We start from the raw sequence: 24,710 nt of genomic DNA, 5'->3' as shown, positions 1-24,710 counted from the left end.
CTCACCCTTTACTTTTCTATTGTAATATTCACTGAGTCCCCCACATACCTTACCTTATTTAACTTCTACAAAGCTTACTGACACATATTTGCAACTTTTGATTATTATCCTCATTTTCTGGATATGAAAGTGGATGTGCAAAGAGGTTTTGTAACTTGCCCCAGACGGCACTGTTTGAGAATGAGCTGCAACCTTTGCCAGACTGAGTCCAGAGCCTGTGCTCTTAGCTGGGAGACATGAAACATAGCTGTGAGAAAGGAGGCAGGGTGGGGATTTAAAGATGAGCCAAGCAGCAGGTGTAAAATGAAACTGGGAATGGGATGAGTATAATACAACGCATGCCGTGGAAATTCTGCCTGTATGCTGTGGATGGCCACAGGTGTGCACCCAACTTCTGGCAGCCAGAGGAGAAGGGGCAGAAACAAGGATCTCCAGGAGTGCCTGCTCCCTACAGTCCCTTTTCTCATAGGTTTTCCCCTCTGCACGCAGAGCCCAGTTCTCTAGAATTCTGTTCCTGCAATTTGGCAACAATTCTTTTAGAAAAATGATCTTTCATCCCTTCTAAGAAAGGGGGAGTCTTTCTCCTGGTGCAGGAATTTGGCATTGATGTTAGATTGTGAGCTCCGGTGGAGCTGGGACTGTGGGACTTAGCCCCCACTTTCTACATTGGCAGCGCCCAGTCTAGTGTCTTACTGCAGCAACTGGTGAACAGATGTGGGTTGTGTTGGACAAGCATGAATGTGAATAGATGCTACTGTGTGCTCCTCTCCCAGGCATCTGCTTGCTGCCAGAGGAAAGGTCCATTTCTGGGGAGGACTTCTCAGTATGAAACTGTCCTAGAGCTAAGGAAAGGGAGCATTGCACAGTAAAAAATAGTGAGATCTGAATACTGGAATCAGATATCTGTGGCACTACCACTTAGGAACTGTGTGCCCTTTGGCAAATCCCTTAAGTTCTCTGAACCTCAGACTAAAGGAAAATGGAAGGACCCAGCCCTGTGAGAATGAGAGGCCCATTGGAGAGGATACTCAGGGGCTGGAATCTGGAGGTGCTTCTCAAGTTCCATTTGCTCCACCAGTCATTCATTCCAAATGTACTTCTTGGGCAGTGCTGTGGGCCAGGCCCCACACTGTCCTGGGGACACAGCAGGGAACAGCACAAATAATTACCTGGTTGGCTCCTTCCTCCTCGTGCTCTCCTCCCCTCCGGCTACTAATAATGGGGATGTCCCTAGTCCAACTGGCTGAGGGCAGGAAGATCAGCTGGGGGAGCTCAGTGTATAAAGACCCCAACAGCCCACCATCAGGTTTCCCTGGGTCCCAGCTGGCTCCTCTTGCAAAGCTGGAGACCAGGTCAGATGGCGACGGTCCTGCATAGTATTCCATGAATCGCATTATTGCTTTTGTTGAGAAATGATTACATTGATTTCACCACAGCAGAATAGTGCTCCTCCAGGGGTTGGGGCATGCATTTCCGACAGAGGCAGAGGTGACTTAAGGTGAGTCAAAGGGGGTTCACTCCTGGGACCTGCTGTGCTCCCAGGACATGCACTAATCCCACGCAGGTTCGGCCTGCTGTCCTTGTGTTTGCCTTCTTCTCTCTCCGTACCTGCAGGCTCCCTCCTTCTGCTCTGGGAAGAGCATCTGTGTGTGTGTGTGTGTGTGTGTGTGTGTGTGTGGCACATGCACACATATGTGAGGCAGGGGGACATATAGACATGATAAACTCAGAGGCTGCAAGGTAGGAACTGAAAACTTTTCACAACTGTATCTTAGCACTCGTGAACATTCAGTGACTGGCGCACACTCTGTTTAACCTGCACTTTTCCCGTGCTTTGGTTTCACAAGCCCAAGGCCCTGTCCTTGTGTTGCCGCCCCCATCAGACAGGGTCTCCTTGAGGGCAGGATCCTGTCTCCCTCCTCAGGCTGTGGGCTGTGCTTCCTGCACCTACCTCCTTCGGAGGCTCTCCTCTCGGGTAGGTGCCTGGCTATGGACCCAGAAAACCCTCCCGGTCCCTTTGCAAGGGGAAGGAAGAGCGGTCTCCTGCGCACTCGTGGCTGAGAGGTTGGGTGGGTCCTTGCATGGTTCTCATCTCTGTCTCACCAGCGCCACCACCTATGTGGCATTTTAGGATGGAAATGGGTCTGGAAGTGCAGAAGGGCAGATGTGGCTCCTCGAGTCGGAGTCACCAAGGCTTGGGAGTCAGCGATCTCATTGCTACCCAGAAGCCTCCTCGCAAGCTGTGAAGTATTTGCCTCTGGAGTCCACATTCTCCCCTGGCCAGGGCCTGCGCCCTGTGCTCCCCTGCTGGACCCGGGAGTACCTGCGGCCTGGCATCTTCCCTCAACAGAAAATAAAGAAAAAAAGTAAGAACAAAAATGATAAAATAAAGAAACAAAGATCTGAGTCTCTTGCTTGCCAAGGCCTAGCTGTGGCATCTCCTTTCCAGAGTCCTGCTTGCACCACACTGAAGTCACTGCCAACAGCCGCCGTCTCACCTTCTCATTTCCTATCCCATTCCCCGCACTTTCCACAGAACTCCAGGCCAGGCCACACTTACCGAAAGGTCTGCACACATGAATGTGTGTGCTTTTTAGGAAAAGCAGGGTGGATGTCCTCCCTTTGGCCTGGGAACTGTCCTGAACTCCTAGGCTGTAGCACTGGCCTCCATTAGAGAGGCTGTATTCTGGGGTCCTGGGGCTAGGGGGCAGTGTTCGCCCACGGGTACAGCTAGAGCGGGGAGGGGGGAAGAGAGAGAGAGAGAGAGAGAGAGAGAGAGAGTGTGTGTGTGTGTTATGATACTGACTGGACATTAATAAGCTCTGGCTCCAGAGAGAATTCTAGAAGTCCCTCTAAACACTTAGCTCATCTTTCTGTTGAGTACCCCACTTTTAAAAAAGCCTGTGGGTTATTCTGTATAGATGTTGCCAAAAAAACATTTATTTGAAGATTTAAGAGTTTTTATCCAGTAAACTTTATTTATATATAACAACAGTACAAATTGTGTCCTTGGCTTGCAAAATAGGAGTGTTTCATATTTACAATAGGTACAGGATAATATATTAGAATAACAAAAACCCCATTTTATTGGAACATTTTAAATAATTTTCTTATTATTCCACAACACCTATAAAAACAACAAAACCAGACAACCATCATTGTATTTTCTTAAAAATAGATATAATACAGATTCCAGTGTGTCAAGGGGGGTGGGTGTGAATGGGGAGACCTGGGGGAGAGGTGGGTGGGCTCAGGTCCCTCTGTCGTGCTGTAAGAGCTTGTCACTTCTCCCCTGTACCTCAGGGACATCTGTCCCGTGTGTGGAGACTGGGCTTCCTGGCGCTGCCCACTGCTGATGCCTCTAGGGATGACAGATACAGTCACAGTGCAGGCTGACTGAGCTCTGGAGCAGCTTCTCATCTTCCTACGCTGGAGGCAGGAGGGGTAAGGGCTCCAGCAGAAAGGGTGCAGAGGGAGGGAGAGCTTTGTTGAGGGGGGATGAGAAGGGGAATCCAGGAAAAGCCGAGGAATCACCAGTTTCCTTATCGGCTGAGGAGCAATCATCTTGATCATCTCGATCATCTCTCAAGACATTCCCTAAAACCAGTTAGAGGGAAACACTACCCTTCATTCATGGGCATTATTGAGCCCCAGATGCTAACCTTTACTCTGGGGAAATCGGAAGACAGGATGGAGACAGGGAAGTGAGACTGGAGTTCCGGCAAGGCTGCTCTTCCGGAGAGATGTTCCTGAGAAGCTGAACTTCATCTCCCGAGTCCCCTACCCCCATGGGATCTGCTCCCACGGCCCTGTGTCCCCGAGGCTGCTGTGCATTTTCTCCGCACGGTGTCTTAGCATCTCCTTTCTTCCTTGTCTGTGTCTACGGCACAGCGCTGCTGGAGGGGCCTCCACCTGAGAGCCGCCGTCCAGTGTCTCCAGGCAGCAGGTGACGCGACAGGCACGGCAGTGGTCAGGCTGGGTTTCCCAACAGCCGCTGCTGGCTCTGTCCAGACCCTTCCTAGTCTCTGCACACCCACCAGCCCATCTTCATCTCAGCAGCGCCAGTGCCCCAGCAGCTGCTCTTGTCCTCACTGGCTGGAGCAGAGGGAAGGTCAGGAGCTGACACAGCAGAGGCAGTGCCACCTGAAGAGTGGGCGGTAGTAGAGTGAGAGCAGCTCTCCTTGCTGGGCGACTGTGCCCCAAAGAAGGGGAGGCAGTTGGCCGGGCCGGCTTGCCTTCTTCACTGCACCCTTTTTAATGTAACAGGAATCTCTAAGCAGGACTGTGCCCGCTGCATTGGTGGCAGGACCCAGCAGCCTGAAGAACAGACGTTGGCCAGAAGAAGGACCCACTTGTTCATCACTATTCCAGCACCTCAGAAATAGCTGCTGCTCCAGAAGATCCTCTGATGAACTGGTGCAAGAAACAGCTCTTTCCTTCCAGGGAGTCAGCAGCTCACCGACGCTCTTCAGACTTCAACTATGTTAGGAGAAGAGGCTCACAAGTGGTTCGAGAGCCACACTGCAGAAAGAGGTAGGACAGGGACAGCTGAAGTACCTGGCCCATGCCGAGTGTGGGTCCAGCTGGGCTCCCCATCTTGCCCTCTGGCATTGTCTGTCTTGCCAAGCCCCACTGGAGTTCTGCTCCTCCAGAGAGCTGCCTCTCCTGGTGCTCAGTGGAAGAAACCCAGCTGGGCAGTCTTGGGGAGAACTCCTCCAGGAGGGATGGCTTGGTGGGGGGGACTGTGGATTTGACAGTTCTTTACACAGCCCCAAATAACCTCAAATTGGATAATACCAAGAGGAGACAACAACAGACTTTGTCTCCTCCCCATTCTACAGGGGGCTTCCATGGGTTTGTGGTGTCCCAAAACAAAGAGTTGGTGGAGGATGGGTAAGGGGAGCGAGAATGGGGGGCCACCTACTGCCATCGCCCTCCTGACCTGGCCTCTGTGTCCAGCCATCCTCTTTTGTCTTTTTCTTTCTTTAAGGATGTCCGTCTGTCACTTCCTTTGCCAGTTTAAGTTTCCCCCCTCTCTCATGGAATCCCGAGGAACACGGCCAGACCACCCAGGGCCACTCCGGCTCCTCTCCTTGCCTTCCCCTCTCCATCCCCCATTGTCCTCCAGGCACCTCCAGATGGCCTCCCCGGGTACAGGATGTGGTCACCCAAGTGGCTGCTGGGAGACTCTAGTAAATCTGTAGTGGCCAGGGCCAGGTGCTGCTGACAGAGACCATCTTTTTGGCAAAACAGAGCCCTGGATGCTGGCTTGAGCAGCAGTGTGACCAGGAAAACTTCATTCAACTTGAGCTCAGATATAAGTGAGAGTGGGCTGGAATCTTCCACAGGTAGCGCAAATTAGCCACTCATATCCTTCTGGCCGAATCTCTTCTTTTATTTCCATAAATTATTGGCTCTGAGCCGATAAGCTTTGGGTGCTGGAAAGAGCAAACACTTTGGCTTAGTGTGGAGGGCCCATCATTAGTATTTCTTTCAGGCTATTAACAGGGCCCAAAAAAACTTTCACAAAAGTAGATTATCAGAAGAAAGTGGCCTTGGCATAGCTGGTTGTGAATTACAATGAAAACATCAAGTTTCCTGAGTATTTTGCTGAATACTTTTCTCTCCCCATCTGCCAGCTGCATTCAGGCAAGAAACCAGAGCTGAAGAGACCAGGCAATGTCTGCTGTGCGGTTAGACAGCCATCCAAAGCCACAGGCCCGGAGGGAAGCCAGTCCTCCAAGCTCCCTTCCCCAGACCTTTCCTGGGACTCACATGTGGTCAGGGGAGCCCTTGGAAACTGGAATTGCCTGGAGGTACAGTTGGGCACAGAGAAGCCGGGGCCTAGGGTTCACTGCAAAGGAAATGTCACTGGCCCAGCCTCTCTTGGGGTTGCTGGTCTAGTTTCCCAGTACTGTGGCTGGGATTCCTGAACCCTAAAAGAGCAGAGGGTGGAAAGGGAAGATCTCCCCCTTCTGCCACCCCTACTCTGCTCTTCTGCCTTTCCTTGCCCTCCTATCCTGGCTGTAGCACTGTTTGCAGAGAAACTGGAGCTGGCTGCTTGGATCCAAGACCAGGACGGAGGTGGGGACTTCCGGATGGACACCCTCTCACAGTGTCCTGCTGCGCCAGATCTGTCCTCTTTTGAATAACCCCATCAGCTTCTTGGGGGCTTCTGGTCCAATGCATGGAGCTTTGGTTTCTTTGTTTGGAAATTACACTCAGGAGAACTGGCTGTCCATGGATTTAGGAGTTAGCAGGAGAGAAGGAAAGGAGCCTGGTCAGAATACAGCCATTTGTCCCTTGTCCTCCTATCCCATAAATCCATGAGATGCAGAAGAAGACAGTGATGTGGGGACGTGTCAGTCACGTCTGCCAAGGCAAGTGTGGTCCGCCCAGGTAGTCAGGAGCTTGGGAATATGAGCGAAGGGTTGTCTCTCCTCTCCAGGCACGAGAGAATGAAAGTATAGCAATAAATACTGCAGCTTCTTAACCTTATGCTCTTCAAGTATTGCTTGCTGTAAACAGTGTATAATTTTTTTTTTTTTTTTCTTTTTAGTTGCCGGGAACCAGGGGATGACTGGAGTGGAATCCAAAGCCAAATACCCTTGTCCCCAATCCAACCCCCAGGAGACCTCCTGGAGGCCAGGCCAACATGCCCCAGGCTGTTCCTCCAGAGTCCCTGCTTCAGGACAGGGACCGGAGAGGGGTAGAGCTGCTTGGCGTCCTTGGGGAAACCAGATGTCTGGCCTGGGAGAGGCCCACCTCTCCCCCGCTTCCCAATTCACTTTAGGGAAACCAAAAGGAAAAGTACTAAAGACCAGCTCCTCTTTTGTTGATGTTTGAGATTAAATAAAACAAACCCCAAACAGTAGCAGAAAGCACTGGTGTGCTATCGATAGCCCTTCTCTGTGGAGGTGAGAACGGACAGGTGTGTGGGGGTAAAGCTCAGGTCCCTGCCAGCCAGGTGCAGCGACGGGGTGGCTTTGCGCTGTGTACCCAGTTCTGAGGCGTCCGCGCTCTCCCAGCTGCAGGAGCTTCCGGGTCTGACTGGCCTCTGGGTTTGCGAAGTGTTTGGTGCAGACGTTGTGCTCATTCATTCTCCTCCTGCTGCTTTTCCTTTTTCTACTCTGAGGGAAAGGAGACCTCCTCCTCCCCTGGCTCCTCTCTGGATCTCTCCTTGGTTCTTCCTGACATTTGGAAAGAGGATTTACACAGGAAGGAGAGACAAGGGGGACTGGAAGAAGGGGTGGAAATCAGAGTTAAACAAAAGTTGGACGGGATTAACAGGGCGGCTTTTTGTTTTGTTTTATTTCTGTTTTTTTCCCTTTTTCTTAAAAAAATTAAATAAAGTTCTCATTATTTCCCCAATATACATCAAATGAGTTTCATGCAAAGCAGCAGTCACAGAGGCAGACCCATCGAGCTCGAGCCTCTCAGCTTGAAGGGCCACCGTTTCCTCGCCCGGTGGCATCCCTAGATGTCACAGCTGTGGTCGACGGACGATGCCTGCTGTCCTACCCACAGGAACGGGCTAGTGTCGTGGGAGGGGTCTCCCCTTTTCCCCCGGATGGGGCCTCGGCTGGCAGCAAGCTTGGGGCTGGTCCCCTGCTCGCATCTTTTCTTCCAAGACTCCAGCGTGACGACTTGGACGGGCGCCTCTTCCCAGGAATGCGGGCTTCCTTTCAGCTCTCGATGGACATGGCGCTGATCAGCTGCTCTACCTTGTAGGCCAGCCGCTGCCGCCGGGCCTGCTCGTCCTGCTCCAGTGCACCGATGAGCTGAGGGACAGAGCAAAGAGGGTGACTGCAGGGTCTGGCGCCAAGACACTGCCCTGTGGAGTCCTCCACCCTTCTGCCTACCTTTCCATTTTGCCTTAAAGCACATAACCTTCAGTAACTGAAATGGTTACTTGCACGAATACATTTAATTAGCATACAGCCACGCATTGCTTAATGATGAGGGTGCTTTCTGAGAAATGGGTCATTAGATGATTTTTGGCATCACACAAATGCAAAATTAAATCAAGAGAAAATGACATCATCAAGAAACACAGTCATGCAATGTGTGAGGCTGGCAGTGGCCGGCATAACAGTGTCTTGTTCTACAGTCAGCTGTTTTACTTTGTAAGCAGAAAGAATACATTCCAAAATGATGATAAAAAGTCTAGCATAGTAAATATGTAAGCCAGTAACAGTCCTTTATTATCAGGCATTACTCCTGGGGCCATCTGCATGTGCTATACTTTCTTTTATAGACTGGCTGCTAGACTAGGAGAGGTGTTTACCCCAGCATCACCATAAATGTGAGCAAAGCCTTGCACTAGGGCAGTAAGACAGTGATGAAGTCACAGAGAAATGTTTCAGCTCTGTTACAATCTCAAGAGGCCACTGTCAGGTGTATGGTGTGCTGGTGACCAAAATGTCATGTAGTCTTGACTATACATGCACGCATCTAAATACGTGTACATACGTGAATATATGTGCATGAATATGCAGTTATAGACATCAATTGCTTAAAAGAGTATTGACGTAATAGGAAGCACTGTGTGCTAGCTATTATTATTGCTACTACTCCTTCCTTCTGGTTCAGTGCAATGCATGACTTATCAATATCCGGAAGCTGTGCTGTTTAACTTCTCTTTGTGTTAAGGTCCACCTGCCTATCTGAAATGTGACTGATAGGATCTGCCCAAGTGCAGAAAAATAGTTTGACCCATCATTTCAGAAAGAATGAAATTAATCATTGTTGTGGCTTGCGTCTAGCTGTCTCCCCAAAGCCTCATGCAGTCATAGGTGGGACTTTTTCAGAGGAGGCTGAATCTAGAGTGTGTGACTGATTCATGGCGCAATGCTAAGATTTAAGGGTATGTGATTTCTAAACCAATCCACTGATTGGTTTGGTACTGCTCTAATCCCAGTAGTATGGATACAATATAAGGGACAGAAAAAGGCTTGTCTTGTCCCTTCTGCTTGCTTTGCTACCTTCTGCCTGCCATGTACTGTTCTTCTCTGCCATGTGCCCTGCTGCCTTGGAGCCAGCTGACATTGCACTGAAACCTCTACACACTGTGAGCTAAATAAACCTTTCGCCCTTTAACTTTGGGTGTCAGGTGCTTTGTCTCAGCAATGAGTGAAAAATAACTAAGACAATCATACAGTGTTCTGAATTGAAAAACAATGGAAATTTTAAAAGTGTTATTGTGTTAGCAACGGATGAAAGAGACAATGATGTATAAGAAAGCATGCAATGAGTAAGGAGGAGTGAGGCTGCCTTATAAAGGAGTGATAATGATTATGAGCTTTTGACTCCACCAATGAGTTTTCTAAACCAGGCTCCAGGTTGTTACATAAGGATCGGATCAGGCAGGGCCTTGCATGCAGCACCCTGGCTCCCCGCATGCTGCCTCTGGCCTGTGCGGCCCTGCCTTACCTCCTCGCTGTACTTGCTAACATACGAGTAGATCTCGTTGAGGGCGCTCAGCATGTTGAACTCTACAGCATGCAGGCGGGACTGCTCGGCGAGGTAGGCATTCATGTCCTGGTCGCTGATGGCAGGGAGTTTGGCGATGTCTGCATAGTATCTGCCGCACACAGGACAAGGCCCTTGATGAGGACTCAGCAAGGGTTTGTGTGCTTCTACCTGGCCCCAGATCCCGGGGCAGCATGGGGTGCTCCTGCCCTATCATTTCTCTTCTGCTGGAGTCTCGCCTCAAGTTGAGGCTGAAACTGAAGAGTAGTTTCTTCAGGAGACTCCACCCAGCTTTGAGCTCTGGGCTGCAGTGCCTGGCAGAATGTTCACAATCCCAGACTTTGGTCAGACTCCTTGTAATCAAACCTCAGCTGTACCACCTGCTAGCTGCTGACCTTGGGCAAGATATGGTCAGTGTCCCCATTAGTAAAATGGGAACAATCGTAGCTACTCTCCTACTTCACTGGACTTTGTGTGTGTGTGCATGTGTGCGAGTGTGCACTCATGTGTGCATCACACTGAGCCACACCCCAGCCCCCTTTTTTAAAATTTGAAGACAGGTCTCACAAAGCTACTAAGTTGCCCAGGCTAAGTTCGAACTTGTCATTTTCTTGCCATGGCCTCTCAGAGTTCTGAGATTACAGATGTGGGCCACCATGCCCAGCTTCCATTAAACATTTTAATTACATGGTGTGCACAAAAGCTTTACCACAGTGCAAGTTGCTTAGCTCATGCTTAACACATGGAACTTGTATAATAATCACCAAACTTCCATGGCACAGGCACAGCTTTCCACCCCTCAGAGCAGAAAGCGTGGATGAGGAGGAAGGAGAGGACTGTGAGGTCCCCAGGCCACATTCCCCAAGGGACAGCAAACAACGCCCCAGCTCTTGGTCTGCTCCAGGACACCTCAGGGTGGGAGTGGTGCCCGCCCGTGCTGTGTGCTGCCCACCTCTCCACCCAGCTTTTGTAGCTGGGGATGTCCTTGGCGTAGAGCAGCTTGTTGGAGGGTGAGTCCTTGCCCAGCCGGTGCTCCGATGTGGAGCAGGAGTCCATGAAGGTCTGGGCCACCACCGACAGGCAGGCGTCCGTGATGCTGCCCTTGTGGATGTCGAACACGAACTGCGGGTTCTTAATGACATTCACCCAGAAGCGCAGGGGGAGGCTGCGGGAAGAGGCAGAGCACCCGAGAATGACCCCTTGGCCCTGCCCTTATGTGCCCTGCTAGCATTCCTGCCCAGCCCTCACGGTCAAACCTATCTGAAATCACAGAAAATGGCTGCTCCTGCAGCCCTGGCTGCTCCCACAGCACTGACCCTGGGAGAGAAGCAGAGGGGCCTTGTAACTCCACGGGGGCCAACCTGCTCCCTAACAACAGAGGGGTGGGCGTGGCTAGACGTGGCTAGACTCAGCCCCTCCTGGCAGGCTTTTTGAAGGCCTTAGTGCCCCAAGGGAAGCCCAAGTACAGAGGACAGCCCAGTTTTCTCAGAGCTCCAGACAAAGCCACCAGGCTCCTGGAGTTTCCCTGCAGCCTTCTTGGCCATTGTCAGGAAAGAGGCCGCTGGGAGCCCCAGGCGCTGCCTCAGAATGGACACAAAGGGCGCCACCTGCCCTCTCTGGCCAGTCAGGCTGCCAGAGCCGCTTCCCAGGGCTGGCCCTGCCCAGCAGGGCCAGGAACAGGCTCCCCGGGGGCAAGTTCTTTCAGGACTCTCCCCAGGACTTTCTTGTGTCTAGGCAGGGGCAGAGGGAGAGGGGGAGGCTACTGTGGGCACCCTGGGAATGGTTTAGTGCAGCCCTGAGATTTTCCCACCCCAAGAAGAACCACTAGTAGTTAGGATACTTCCTTTGGTGACTCAGGAATTTTTAAGCAGAGAGGAGTTTTTTCTGTTGCTGAGGCCATAAGGCAGAAAAGCCGTTTACCCTCCTTCAAAACCTGAACAGCTGCTGTTTCCTGCCTTCCCAGTTCCGCCTTCTTTTCCAGTTGCCTTCCGTCCTTAACTCTCCAATGCTGTGTGTCATGTGCCTCGTCTCCAGGCGTGTCCTTCATCCCTGAGGTGATGGCCCCAGCTCCTATCTCCCCTTCTTTGTCCTTCCTTGACTCTCACAGACTCCAGATGTTCCCAAATGGCTTTGTACTGCCAAGTCTTGGGAAAGGCCACTGTACCCCACCCCAAGCCTGCCCATTATGATTTCTGCTTGTCCTGCAATAACAGAGACTTGCTCACTTTCCTGAGACCTGAAAGGAGCTGCTTCAGCTGAGAGCTGGTGCATCTCTTTGGTCCTCCTCTTCCTGGCAGCTCGCGGGACTTCTGATTTTCTTTGGACAAAGTTTGGACCAGGGAACTCTGCCCACCGCAATACCTGGGCAGTGCGTCTCTGTTGCTGGGTCTGGCCAGCCCACAGAAGGCACAGGGACAGGGTAACTCAGAACTTTCTCTGGATTTTCTCCAAACTGCCGATGCCCAGTGCTGGGCTGAGGATCCATTGCCCAAGGAGATGGCTGTGATCCACAGCTGGAATGCTGAGGAAAAGCCTGCCAGGGCATCCCGCACTGTGGGTGCTTTGCTCGACGGCCACCCAGCCTCTCTGTTTTTGCTGCACTGTGATCAAAGCTGCAGAAGTAGGAGGGTCAGTGACCACCACACCCCACAGAAGCCAGGAGAAGAGGTCAGGGTTGGCTCTTTCCAAACTGTTTTGTTGGTTGCTAGGACTTCTGATTCCCAAATAGCAGCCTGGGCCCATCTGTGTCAGCTCTGTTTTCTGAGATCGCTGACTCCAGACAGCTGCGTGGGCTGCCTGCCCAACCTGAATGCCAGGGCCCCCCCTCTCCCTGCTGTCTCCCAAAGGAAGCCTTTGACTCTGTCTTTCCAGGCCCTATCTGACCCAAAAACCAGGTCTTAGCTTGGCCTGTGGGCCAGGGTCACAACCAAGGAGAGATAAGTCTCATGGCAGGAGCTGAGGGAGCCATTCCTCCCACTGCTGGTCTGGATGTGGAGGTGCCTTTAGGGGAGGGAGCCATGCCTGCAGGACATTTGCCCTGCTGCTACCTGAAAGCCACGCACTGGGCTAATACCTGGGGTTTAGGGGATCAGGTCTGCACTGGAACTCAGAGCTGCAGGCTCAAGTCTGTAGCAGCTCCCTCCCCACCCGCTGCCAACTCTAACAGAGTCCTGTCTCAGGAAGTGTCCCTCTCAGAATACCCTGCAAAACTTGGCTCAGTTGCCAGCTTCCAACATGACCTCTGTGTAGGTTCCCCCAGTTCCCTTTTCCTGAAGACCTCCTGAAGAGGTCTTGGCATCAAGGGAAGGCTCACCCTGGGGAAGGTAAGCAGACTGCAAGGGTACAGCTTAACTGTGTGCAGAGTTCCAACCAGGGGGGTCCCCCTTGCAGCAGTCAGCCCGGAGATCATGCTGGTTCTGCGGAGTGTGCGTGTACTGTGTGTTTTAGGAATCTCCAGTCATGTAGCCCCAGCTGGGAACAGCTTGCCTTCCCATCTCCAGGGTCCCTGCTGTCCCTGCCCTCCCAGCTCAGGGCCTCTGCAGGCTGCACCTCCTGTGGGGCGCCCCTGGGGTTACCAGTTGCTCTTCCAGGTGTGCCGAACATCTGTGTCGTGGATGCTATGTCTGTCTGCCTGCTCATCCAGGAAGTCAAACATATATTTGATGGCCAGCGGGAGGGCGCTGCCCCGGTGCACAGTGCTGAACAAGGTCTCAAACAAGTCATCCACGAACTTCTGCAGGGTGCCCTGGGGGAGCAGAAGGGGGCAGTGTGAAGCGGAGGAGGGAGGGGAATGGCAGGCAGCAGACAGGAATGGCAGATGGTGCCTTGGGCCCATCCTGCCCGGGGAAGCCATCTGCGATGAGCGGCTGTGTGCACACTGTGGCAGGGTTGGAAGGGGCAGTGGTTGGGGTGTCAGGATATGGGAGGGGCTGGGAGCTGCAGAACCTCCCTCTAATCTGCAGTTGCCTGCCACTGTGATAGCAGGGGAGGGCTCGGGACCTCTCATGGAAAGATAGGAGGTGGTCTGCATCTAGGCTTTCCAAGGGTGAAGGGCACAGGCAGGCTGTCCAGTGCAAAGTATAGCTGGAGGACAGGGTGCCTCCTGGCTGGACGGGCAGCACCTGGGAGGGGCAGATAGTAGGTACAAAGAGCCTCAGGAAACTGGTGACCTGGCATGAGTGGCATCTGGAGCAGGGCCTTCAGGAAGACCTCTGGGGCAGGAGCCAGACTGGGCATGAGTCCCACATTTGCAGGCCCCAGGACCACCTTTGGGGGCCAGGAGAACCACTGACCCTCTCTCTTCCTTTGCTGCTCTTTCATTGTATGCTGGAAGCACTTGGGCAAAGCAAAAATGGAGCCAGGGGATCTGATGAAGGGATTCTGGGCCTTCCTGGGAGAAAGACTTAGGGCACCAAGCTAGAGGCCACTGTGTGAGACTCTCAGCAGCATTGCAGTGGGGTGAGTGGGGGAAATCTAGCCTCACTTGCAGATCTGAGCCATCTGACTGACATCCTTAAGGCTTACTTTATTCTCTACTAGAGGAGCTCCCTCCCATCTGCCATTCACATGAAGGCAGATGGACTGAGGTGAGGAGCCTTCCTTTAGATTATCAGTGGGATGGGGCTTCATGCTTTCTCTTCCATTTCGGCCAGAAACGGGTAGAAAAGGCAGTGGGGTGGAGGCTGGCACATCTGTCCAGCTAACACTAACAATAAACTCCCAGTGCCTTCTGGGGATGGGGCCCAGACTGAGAGAGTTCCTCCACAGAGGGGTAACAGTGGACAGGAGTTGGCGGACAGCAATGGTACCACTGCTACTTTCCAAGGGTAGAGAGCTGCTACCCCCTGGGGACTCTGTCCATGGTCCTGGACTGAGTCCCATCTCAGTGGGTACCTTTAGGGCTCCCCTGGCCTAAGCAGAGTAGGAATTACCTTGGTGGCCAGTAGCCGGGTCAGGTAGATCTCAGACACCATCTTGCTGCCCCGGTCACCCTCCTTCTGGTCACCGTGGTCATGGTTCTTCACTAGATGCCAGACCTTGACTCCACTCTCCAGGTCTGGGGTGATCATGGGGGCCCGGGACCGAAGGCTGTCAGGGCTGCCCGTGTACCTGAAGGAGGAATCTGGAGGGAAGGGGAGGGGTAGGGCTCTGAGTGACCGAGGCCATCCCCCTGCTGGCTGTGTCATTCCAGAGTCCTGCCCATCTGAGCCATCCACTCAGAATAATCTGGGTGGAATAGGGAAGGACCTATGGGACCTCATATTTGTTGGATTATTTTAGAGATCTCTGGTTGGCATGAGAAGAGGAGCCTGGAGTCTTTTTTAGAATGAGGAGCCACTCTAACTCCTTCACAAGCCTGTGGTCTCAGAGGAAGGGCAGATGTGGTCTCAGAGGAAGTGTCACATATGTTCTCATGCCTCTCTCAGGAGGTGCACCTGTCAGGAGTGACTAGGTTGGTGGGCCATTGCCTTTGAGTGGCAGCCAGACACGGGGCTTACTGCTGTGAGAAGGGGTGGTTCGTGCTCTTTGGGGCCACCACAGACCCTACCCAGAGCTGCCAGACTGGCTTCTGGGACTCACCATATCTGCTGATGGATGTCCGCGAGATGCTGGCAGAGGCAGGGATGTTGTAGGAGGAGGTCTGTTTGGGGACTAGAGCCACCACTGATCTGTCTGACACCTGAAATGGTGCAAAAGACACAATATGGGTGAATGTGGGTATCATGGGAAGTTACCTAGCCAAGTACTTCTGGAGGATTATGGGATATGAGTGGGTAGACAGTAAGGAATCCAGGAACACTAAAAATAACTTGTCGCTGCTGTTCTTTGCACTTTTATTGGATCACAGTGGCAATGCCTGATATGGTAGCTTTTGTTGCATGTGACTGCTGAGCCCCTGAAGTGTACTCAGTCCCAACTGGGACATACTCTTTTTGTCTGCACCGAGATGAGCTAAAAATATACCAGATAAACTGGATTTCAATGATTTAGTGTACATAAAAGAATATAAACTGTCTCATTAATAATTTTCATATTGACTATACATTGAAACAATACTTATTTTAGATTGATTAGGTTAAATTAAATACACTGTTAACATTAATTTCAACTGTCAATTTTTTCTTTTTAATGTGGTTAGTAAAAAATTTGAAATTACATGCACACCTTGCACGTGTTGTTTGTCCAGTGTCTCTCCTGGACAGATGTGGCCTCTGTCAGTCCTGCAGGTTCCAGGCAATTATTCCCATTTTACAGATAAAGAGACGGAAGCAGGGGGAGGCTAAGTAATAGCTTCAAGTTCACATAATGAGAGCCGATATTGGTAGCCAGATCTGTCAAGCTCTGGAGTACATATTCTCCTCATTATAAAGGATCACTTGGGATTTTATTTCAAGTCACACACATTTTCTCTTTTGGCTCTGATTTCTTCCTGGCCTGCATCCTAGGATGTCTGAGGCACCTTGAATAGTTTCTACCAAAAAAGGCAGCTGCCCTTTGGGAGTCGAAGAGAAAGACGGTGTCTTACCCCATCCTCTGGGAGGGTACCAGGCTCAGCACCCTGACTATGGGGATAAATGAGGAGCCATATTGAAGACATTTGGGGCCACTTTGATTTAAGATTATCCTCCATCCAATAAAAGTGGAGAATCCCCAGAATTCTGGTGATCCAATTAAACCCCTAACACAGAGGGAATAAAACAGCTATAATAATGTTATGGGCCATAAAACATTCCTATTAAACCATTTTTTATTTTAACAATTTTTATGAACTTTATAAGTGATTTATAGCCGCACCAGTCATAAAACCATCTTTCTGGGTCTTAAATTGTCAGTCCCTCTTTCCCACCAAAAAAGAATTAAATGTTGGGAAGTCAAACTATAAATGAACATTAATGCTAACGAGATTCCCTGATAGCCGGTTTTAGTGGTGGTGTTTAATTTTACCCTCCCTATAAATCTGCAGGAGCCTGGGTAGCTTTTTAACATCTCTTTATTAATTAAGATTATGCAGATTTTCTTCTGTGGGGGCTCCAAGGACCTTGGCCTCCCAGGGGGTCAACGAGAGGGCAATGCTTGACCTGAGCCCCTCACAGTGCTGGTCCTCCGCTTAGAAGGTGCCAGCACTCTGCTGCTTTCCTGGGCTGGTCAGTTTGCATCATCAACTCTGGGTCTGGGGCAGAGGAGAGGTCTGCCCACTTCTGTCTCTCAGGAATTTCTTTGCCACCGACACCCCTGAAATGACACTCCCATCACTTGGTGGGGACAGGGGTTTACACTCCCAATAAGAATCCATTTATGAGTTCCTGTCACCTAAAGGAAGAGCCATGAGATAACTCACGTGACTGGAGTTCCACTCAGTTCTAGTCCAGCCATTAAGCTGCCTTCGCCCTTGGCTTTTCTTTTTCTCAACCAAACTGGGTGCCCAAGATGCCCGGTAGGGTCTGTCCCTGACTACCAGCTGGACAACTTAATTCCTCTGGGCCTCAGTTGTTTCCTGCATCAGTGGGGACAAGAATTGTGTCTAGTAACCATAGCTGTGAGGATTACTAAAGGAATCGAGGGGCGTAAAGGCTAAACCAGAGGCTGGTGTCAGTGAGCTCTCAGCAAGCGCTGGTATCACTGTTGCCATTGTATCGCCATCATCGTTTTTATGGCTTATGTCCAGGTGTCCCCCTAAGCCTCATGAAGCCATATGGGCAGGTTTCAGAGGAGGCTGAAGGTAGTGTGTGATGCTGAGACTAAGGGTCTGTGATCAGTTCACTGACTAGATTGGCATTGCCCTAATCCCAGCAGCCATATAGAGTATAAAAGGGGCAGAAAGATGTGATTAAGGTTGCTTGTTGCTTTTGCTGTCTTCTGCCCACCATGAAAGGTTGCCCTTTTCCATACGCCACCTTGCTTTGGAGCCAGCCAGTTATGGACTACAACCTCTATAAACCGTGAGCTAAGTAAACATCTCCTCTCTTAACTTTAGGCTTGGGGTATTTTGTCTCAGCAATGAAAAAAGTAACTAAGACAATCTCATCATCACTGTCATCATCATCACCATTGCCATCCTCACCACCAATGTCTCCCAAGGGAAGAGATCCTGGGGTCCTCTCCACTCAGGGCTAGCATGTGAGAAGTGTCTCACACTCAGTAAAGCTCAGTAAATATTTGATAAATGAATGAATACATGAATGATAAATGACATCAGGGAATTGGAAATGCTTTGCATGATGAGCACTTGGAGGACAGACATGCTGTTTCATTCCTCTGGTCGGGTGCTGTAGGATGGGCAGCTGAGTAACAAGCATTAGAACCTCAGAGACAGAGCAGAAAGTCCCCATCCTGCCCTCAAAGAACACAGGACTTGGGGGCATGGCGCTGTTCTCCTTTGCACCTTCTTACTCAGCTCTAATTGGTTCATGACAATTATTCTGTTGGATGCATTTACCATGTGTCATGGTGTGGATGGTGTGTGTTCGTGTACAGAATTAACAGGGAATGATTAGAGCTACCTTGCACGTACACACGCACTCTGGGTACCTCACCGCTTGTTTCTAATCCTAGCAGATACCTTCGTGCATTCAATAGTCAATTATCTCCATTTTGCAGATGCGGAGCCCAAGGTTGAAGGAGATTAAAGTCACACCACCAGCGAGTGGGGAGGTGGGTTATGAAGATGCTCCCAAAGCCTTATCGCTTCCCTTTGTGCCTGCCTCATTCCACCTGGGCTGGGGTCCAGGCGAGGTGTGAGCATGGGGGATGAAGGCCAGTGAGAAAGATGAACCTGGGAGTACTGCTTGGGGTACCCCAGTGTCCCCTGGCATCCTTTGTGTTCCCGAGGCCCTGGGCCAGCTCCAGGGCTCCCAGCAGTCTGGTCACTGGCAGCTTTATGCATGCAAACCTGACCTGGCAGCCCCTCTGCATGCCTCCCTTTTGGAGACAGGGACATTGGAGGATATTATGAATCAGACAGCCCCCTGAGTCTTGCAGCCCCAGGCGCTTCCTCTAGTTGGTTTAATTTCCCTCAGTGTCTCTCATTTCCAGTTTCTATTTCAGTATCTTCCCTGAGTCCCAATCTCTCTACCTGTGCTTAATCTTAGAGTCCCCCAAGCCCCAGCCATGATTATTTCCGGGGGATGGGAAGGGCTACTCCGGATTCGGTGTCCTTTTCCTGGGGGGTTTAACTGCTCACTGTATCTTCTAGTGTGCAAATACATTGCTGGCTATGCTTCATCCCGTCCACGTTCTAAGTGGGGCAGGGCTCCCTTTTGCAAGCAGAAGACAGCTTAAGCAACTCTTCTGCGGACATGAGCTGCAGGACCTGAGGACAAGCCTCTCAGATTCCCTGCTACACTGCAAGCCCCACAGCTCAGCTGCAGGAGAAGGAAACCAGAGAGGGTAACTTCATAATAGGTAGGCTTTCCTATAGACATGGAGACCTGGGACAGGCAGGCCTGAGTCTTAGCCCGGCCAGTTAAACCTCTTTGGAGGGCAGAGTCTGAGGACTCTTTTAATTGAGGGAGCACCAGGAGCCAAGAAACCCTGTGCCAGGCCCTGGGAAAAGGAAGAAAAGGAGAACAAACCCGCTTGTAAGGTCTGAACCCTTACAGCAAAAACTAGAAGGAAGGAGTCATTTAGGGGTGCTGAAGTCCCTAGCTCACTCTCCTGCAGCACAGCACCACGCTGAGCAGAGGCCCCACCCCTGCTGGTAACCTGGGCCTCACCTGATAGTGCAGCAGCGTGTTGAGCCGCTTCCAGTCACCCTCAATCTTGGTGGTGATGTCCTCGTCTTGCAGGACCACCCTGGCGATGCGGCCTTGGCGCCACTCTGGGTGGAAAAGGTGGTACAAGTGCAGTGTGAGAGGGCTGGGGCTGCAGGTCAAGGTCACCTGTCTGGGCCCGCTCTAGGGATCTGGCGGCCCTGGAGCCCTGGAGCTAGTGCCAATGGCAGTGCTTAGAAGCATCCACGCCTACATGGGGCAGGGAGCCTGGAAAGCCTCCCAGGACGGCTGTGTCTGCACAGTCCACGCTGAGGGCGATTTTCTCAGTGCCCTTGCCCGGCCTGCACCCTGTGACACATGCTCCAGGAGGGCAGGTTTGGCCTTGTCCTGCCACTCCTATGGCTGGATGCCTCCAGGAAGCCAGGGGAGCCCCTCTTTTCCCTCACATTCCAAAGCTGGGCCTCCTACCCAAGTCCATGTCCACAGCCCGTGGCCGCTGGGAGTAGGGCACGTTCTTATACACAGCATCGAGGATCTTCTCCTTGACCTGCGTGATGGTGTCACAGTTCAGCACCTTCACTGGGATCTCTGGGCTGTTCTCGTTGTCAGGATTGACACAGTTCAGGATCTGGAAGTGGGTCATGGGTCAGCACCTGAAGGGGCAGTTTGGGGGAGCCGGGGGCCTCAGTCTTCTTACCCAAGGGCTGCCCTCCTGCCCTCCTCAGTGTAGTTCTGTTCTGTGCCTCAGCTCCTCCCCACTTCCTGGTATTGGCCATGAGAGCCTGAGTCACCCTGTCCACTCCTCTCCTAGACTCAGGTCTCTACTTCCTAGTTCCTGGATGGCTCTGGGGAGACTGTGATCTTGGGATGAGGCCCCTGAGGGCACTAGGGTGATTTCAGGAGGGTCAAGGCCTGGGCTCCCCTTTCCCCAGACCTTCTATGCTAGGAATCAGCAGATTCGCATTCCTTCTCCCTAATATTATATGCAGTAAACCAAGGCACAGAGCTCCCAGAGCTCACCAGATGAGGCTGGGAGAAAGGAAGCAAGGGGGCTGCCTGTCCTCGACATGCTTAATGTATCCCCAGGCTCCCCTCATCTGTCCTGCTGTCTCTACTGGCCCTATGGACTGGCGCCAGGGTCAGAGGGTAGGGTGTGGGTGGGGCAGGTGGTACCCGGGCTGTCCTGGGCCCAGCTGCTAGCCCCTCACCAGCGTCTTGTACTCGATCTGCTGCCGGATGAGCTTGTCCTCGCTCAGGGAGTAGCGGGCCTCGCCTGTGATGGCATCGATGGGGCCCTTCTCCATCTGCTGCTTGATGGCACAGTACAGCATGAAGAGCGGCTCCCCGGCACACTCCTGCAGACACAGTGGGGTGTGGGAAGTGTGGGATTGTGCCCTTCCTCTCCTGAGTGCCTCTGGGGTGTGGAGGTAGGGAGAAGGGGCCCGAGGGGCCAGGAGCTTGGGAGCAGCAAGGTCAGGGAGTCCCGGTTCCTGAGGGCTGAGGTCTTTCTCACCTTCAGGAACTTGTGCAGGAGGAAGGCGAACCAGTTGGTCAGCATCTTCTCAGCCACAGACTCTGTCCTGGGGAGGCAGAGGAGAGAGGGCAGTCATTAGGGAGGGTCTGAGACACAGTGCTGAGCTTGGTATGGGGGCACAAGAAAATGCAGAGCTGGCCCAGGAGGCCAGGTCCAGCCCAGCTGCACCAGGATCTGAAGTACAGCTTAGGTCTGAGAGTTTCTTTGGAACTTTGATTGCCTGTGGAGATGGTGGGTTAGGACCTTCATCCCAGACTGCTTTGGTGCTGGAGGCAGGGGCTGCAGATCCAGTCCCTATCCTGGAGGCTGAAGCACCAGTTCCCCCCACTCCCTCTGGTCTCAGGGTGATGAACAGAGGTTTCCTGTTCCTCTGCCGGCTCCTGCAGCCTGAATACTCTGTTTTGCACATCTGGCATCTGCCTCTCCCAACAGTCAGGGTCTGGCTGTCATGGGTTCAAATCCTGGCTCTGCCAGATACTGGCTGTGTGACCTTGGGTGAGTCATTTCACCTATCTGGCTTCAGTTTCCTCATTTCTAAATGGCACAGTAGTAGTATCTACCTCACACAGCTGTTAGGGGTTGAGTGTTAAGATATTCAAAGTGGCTCCAGGATACACTGTGTAAACATTAGCTAGCATTACTACTGTTGCCTGTGCTCTGGATCCAGCCCTGTACGTAGAGAGCAGTGCTTGAGTTTAGCCAACAGGAGATCTGTTTTTGCAAGCACCACCCCCTCCACTCCCCCACCCCATTCTTGGGCTGTGAATCTGGGGACTTGGGAAGAAACAAAGCTGCTGTGACAGACCCTTGGGGATGGAAATGCTGCAGGGGTATTTTAACTCCCTGCACGTGGTGCAAATTATACCCTCTGGTTGCTGTAAATCCTAGGCATTTGCCAGGGCGGCTCAGAAACCTGGGCCGGGGAGAGAGTGACAATGGCAGAAAAAATTGTAGCTTTCTCCCCGGGTCCTCCCAGCAACCTCTCCCTGCATTGTGCCTGAGATTAGCTCTAATTTAAATACAACAGTTCCTAATGAGAGTTTCTAATGCTCAGATTGGCAGGATGGGAGCTCAGTAGTCATAAAACAAAGCCAGGCTGCCTCCCTGCTCACCCCACGTGGGCCCTGGAAGCCTGAGACCTGAATAGCAGAAAGCTCAGGAGGAGGGGCTGTGAGTGAAGGTGGCTCCTTCCAACCCCTGCTGCCCAGAGGGGTCCAGGGCTGTGCTGGGCTCCCTGTGGCCTCTACAGTGGGTAGATGAAGGGGATGCCAGATCTGTAGACCTCTCCCACACCAGGAAAATGACAAGTGCGGCAGGTACCAGATACTGGCGATTCCATCCCAGGAGGCTGGGCACAGAAGCTGTGCCATATCTCTAGCTCAGTGCAAGGCAATGGAAGTGTCAGTGGAGATGGGCACGATTTCTGGCTGTGCTAGCCAACACGGCAGCCACCAGCCACAGGTAGTACTGGGCAGCCGAGCACTGAGAATACGGTCAGCGTGATCAAGCAAGTGAAGTTTGCATTTTATTTCATTTTGGTTAATAGCTCCCTATGGCTAGTGGCCTCCATGCTGGACAGCACAGCTCCAGAGGCAGAGGGAGGGAAAGACACTGCAGGACAGGTGCTATTCTCATAATGTCTAGGAGAAGACTAAGCAACAGCGCCAGCAAGTGGCAAGGCTGGGGTTTAAAGGGAGGTTCCCAAGCAGACCAGGTCCACTTGGCTGCTTAAGACACTGTGGTCTTTTGGAACTGCAGGACCAGACTCTACTCTAGGGAGATTTGTGGATATAGGTTGTGCTGTGTGGGTGCCATTTCTGGGGACTGAGCATCTTCCTGTGTTGCTTAGGTGCCACGTCCCTGTTCAGATGCTGCTACCCTCCCTCGCCCTGCTGTGGGTCAGACCTCCGCAGCAGTAGCTTGGGGTGGTTCTTGTTCTCCAGGTTCTTCTCGATGAGGTCAGACAGCAGCTGCTTGAGGACATCGGTGGCGTACTCCAGGCGGCCCTGCAGGCCAGTCATGATGAGCGAGGCCACATTGCCACGGTCGCGCATGGAGAAGCTGCGCTGTAGCTCCAGCGTGCGGATGAAGGTCAGCAGGAAGACCTTGTTGTTGATGAGCTGGGCAAAGAGCTTCAGGGCCTTCTCCACATGCTGCTGCCCATTCCCCTGGACCTGGGAGGGATGGTGAGAGACTTCTCAGGCCAGGCTGTCGGGAGGGCCTGCTGGTGTGGACTCTTTCCACGAGGCCTATGGAAAACTCCACTGATTGCCCACCCACGCTGTTGGAGGAATGGCTGTTTTCTGAGGACCACGGTCTGCTCTGGCTTTCCACTAGGTTAATGGCTAGGCTCCATAAGCAGCTCTCCAGGGGAATGCTGTGGGCTTCCCCCAAGGACACAGCAGGAGAAAATCCACCAGACTTCCTCAGTGCACCAGCCTCCCCTCAACATCCCCTGTCCTGATTTATTAATTTCAGTAAAGCAAACCAACAAATGAAGGAACAAAATTCACAGAGTCTTAAGTCTTTCTTAAGCCACCTAAACCCATTCTAGAATGAGGCAGGATTTTTGTTGTTAATTCAGTCATTAATTAAAAAAGACAAAGAATAAACCTCATCCTGGAGTGGTCCCCAGGTGTCAGAATGCTCCCTTGGCTGTGACTTGCCAGATAGGGATATTGCAGTGAGACTCTTCTGAACCGTCACCTCACACTTCTAACTGGACTTCAGGCTGTGGGACCCATCTGAGCTTCCTGGGGAGCATGGGCCTGCATTCCTGCAGGGTGGCTGAGCAAGGAGACAGGCATTACCTCCAGCTCCCGCAGGACGGGATGGTCTTCGATGCCTGGGAACAGGACTCGCATAGCATAGGTACGATAGTCCAGGTAGGGGATTCCAGAGCGGTCCAGGTCACTGGTTAGCTCATTGATGTCAGTCTGGAGCTCAGCAAAAGCTGTGAGAGTGAGTGAAGACAGGGAGACTCAAGGGGAGCCCCAGTTGGGGCAGAGGATAGCAGGAGAAGATAGTGAAGGCAGGGTGCCTGGGGTGCAGAGGCAGTGAGGTTCACAGGGCAGGACTGGGGGAGGGGTACAGAGCTATTTCCAGGATGCCTGCTGTAGCTTGGATTTTGTTTCCCCCAAAGGCCCATGTATTAAAGGCTTACTCCCCACACTGGTGTCAGTGGGAAGTGGTGGAAAATTCAATGGGTGGAGCCTACTGAGAGGTTTTTAAGGCATTGGAAGGCAGCTCTAGAAAGAGACTATGAGGCCTGCTACAGTTTGAATCAAAAATGTCTCTTCCAAACCTCATGTGTTCAGAAATAGGTCTTTTGGAAAGTGGTTGGATCATCGGGGCCTGTGCTCATACATTAATGAGTTCATTGCTGAATGTGCCACTGAGGAGGCGGTGGAGGAGGTGAGTTGTTGGGTGTGCCCTTGGAGGATATACAATATTTCTTGCTCTGGCTCTTTCATCTTTTTCTTCCTGGCTTCCATGGTTGAGCAGCTTTCCTCTACCAGTCTGTTCTGCCAGAACATTTTCTGCCTTGGAGCCAGCTGAACATGAACTGAACTCTCTCAAACCATGACCCAAAATAAATCTTTACTTCTTTAAGTCCTATATATCAGGTACTTTGTCCCAGCAACCAAAAAAAAATAATGCCTAAAACAGGATCCTAGCCCCTCCCTCTTCTGCTCTCCCACTTCCTGGCAATGACAAGTATGGTTATGCTCCACCATGTACTACTGCCAGTTGTACTGCCTTAACACAGGCCCAAAAGCAACAGGGCCAACAGTGTAAGGCTGAAAACTTGGAAATCTCTTTTCTCTACAAATTGATTATCTAAGTACTGGTTACAGTGACAGAGCACTAACTAAGATACTGCCTTCCTTAGCTGATGAAAAGATGGTTGTTTTTTATATTATTTTAGCTTCTATGCTTATCTATGATTTTGATTTTCTTTGTGCATATTGCAATGTGGTGAAAAGAAAGAAGGA

At 51.8% G+C, this 24,710-nt stretch overlaps 1 protein-coding gene across 1 annotated transcript in view; it reads right to left on the bottom strand.

Moving 5' to 3' along the window:
* Positions 1-2,950: 2,950 nt before the first annotated feature.
* Plxna2 (plexin A2) overlaps positions 2,951-24,710 on the bottom strand; it is a gene marked incomplete in the record, with an annotated part of 202,644 nt that continues 180,884 nt past the window's right edge. The window contains 12 exon segments of the mRNA XM_005404545.2: positions 2,951-7,781; positions 9,433-9,583; positions 10,424-10,636; positions 13,047-13,216; positions 14,403-14,593; positions 15,052-15,151; positions 19,185-19,288; positions 19,650-19,809; positions 20,390-20,536; positions 20,695-20,761; positions 22,621-22,889; positions 23,526-23,668. Of these exon segments, the coding sequence (XP_005404602.1) occupies positions 7,686-7,781; positions 9,433-9,583; positions 10,424-10,636; positions 13,047-13,216; positions 14,403-14,593; positions 15,052-15,151; positions 19,185-19,288; positions 19,650-19,809; positions 20,390-20,536; positions 20,695-20,761; positions 22,621-22,889; positions 23,526-23,668 (1,811 nt within the window).

The sequence above is a fragment of the Chinchilla lanigera genome, unplaced genomic scaffold (genome assembly GCF_000276665.1).
Source record: "Chinchilla lanigera isolate Chin_1 unplaced genomic scaffold, ChiLan1.0 scaffold00088, whole genome shotgun sequence".
NCBI classification, from domain to species: Eukaryota; Metazoa; Chordata; class Mammalia; order Rodentia; family Chinchillidae; genus Chinchilla; species Chinchilla lanigera.
Note: the sequence above shows the minus strand (reverse complement) of the source record. Positions and strands in the feature narration are given on the sequence as shown.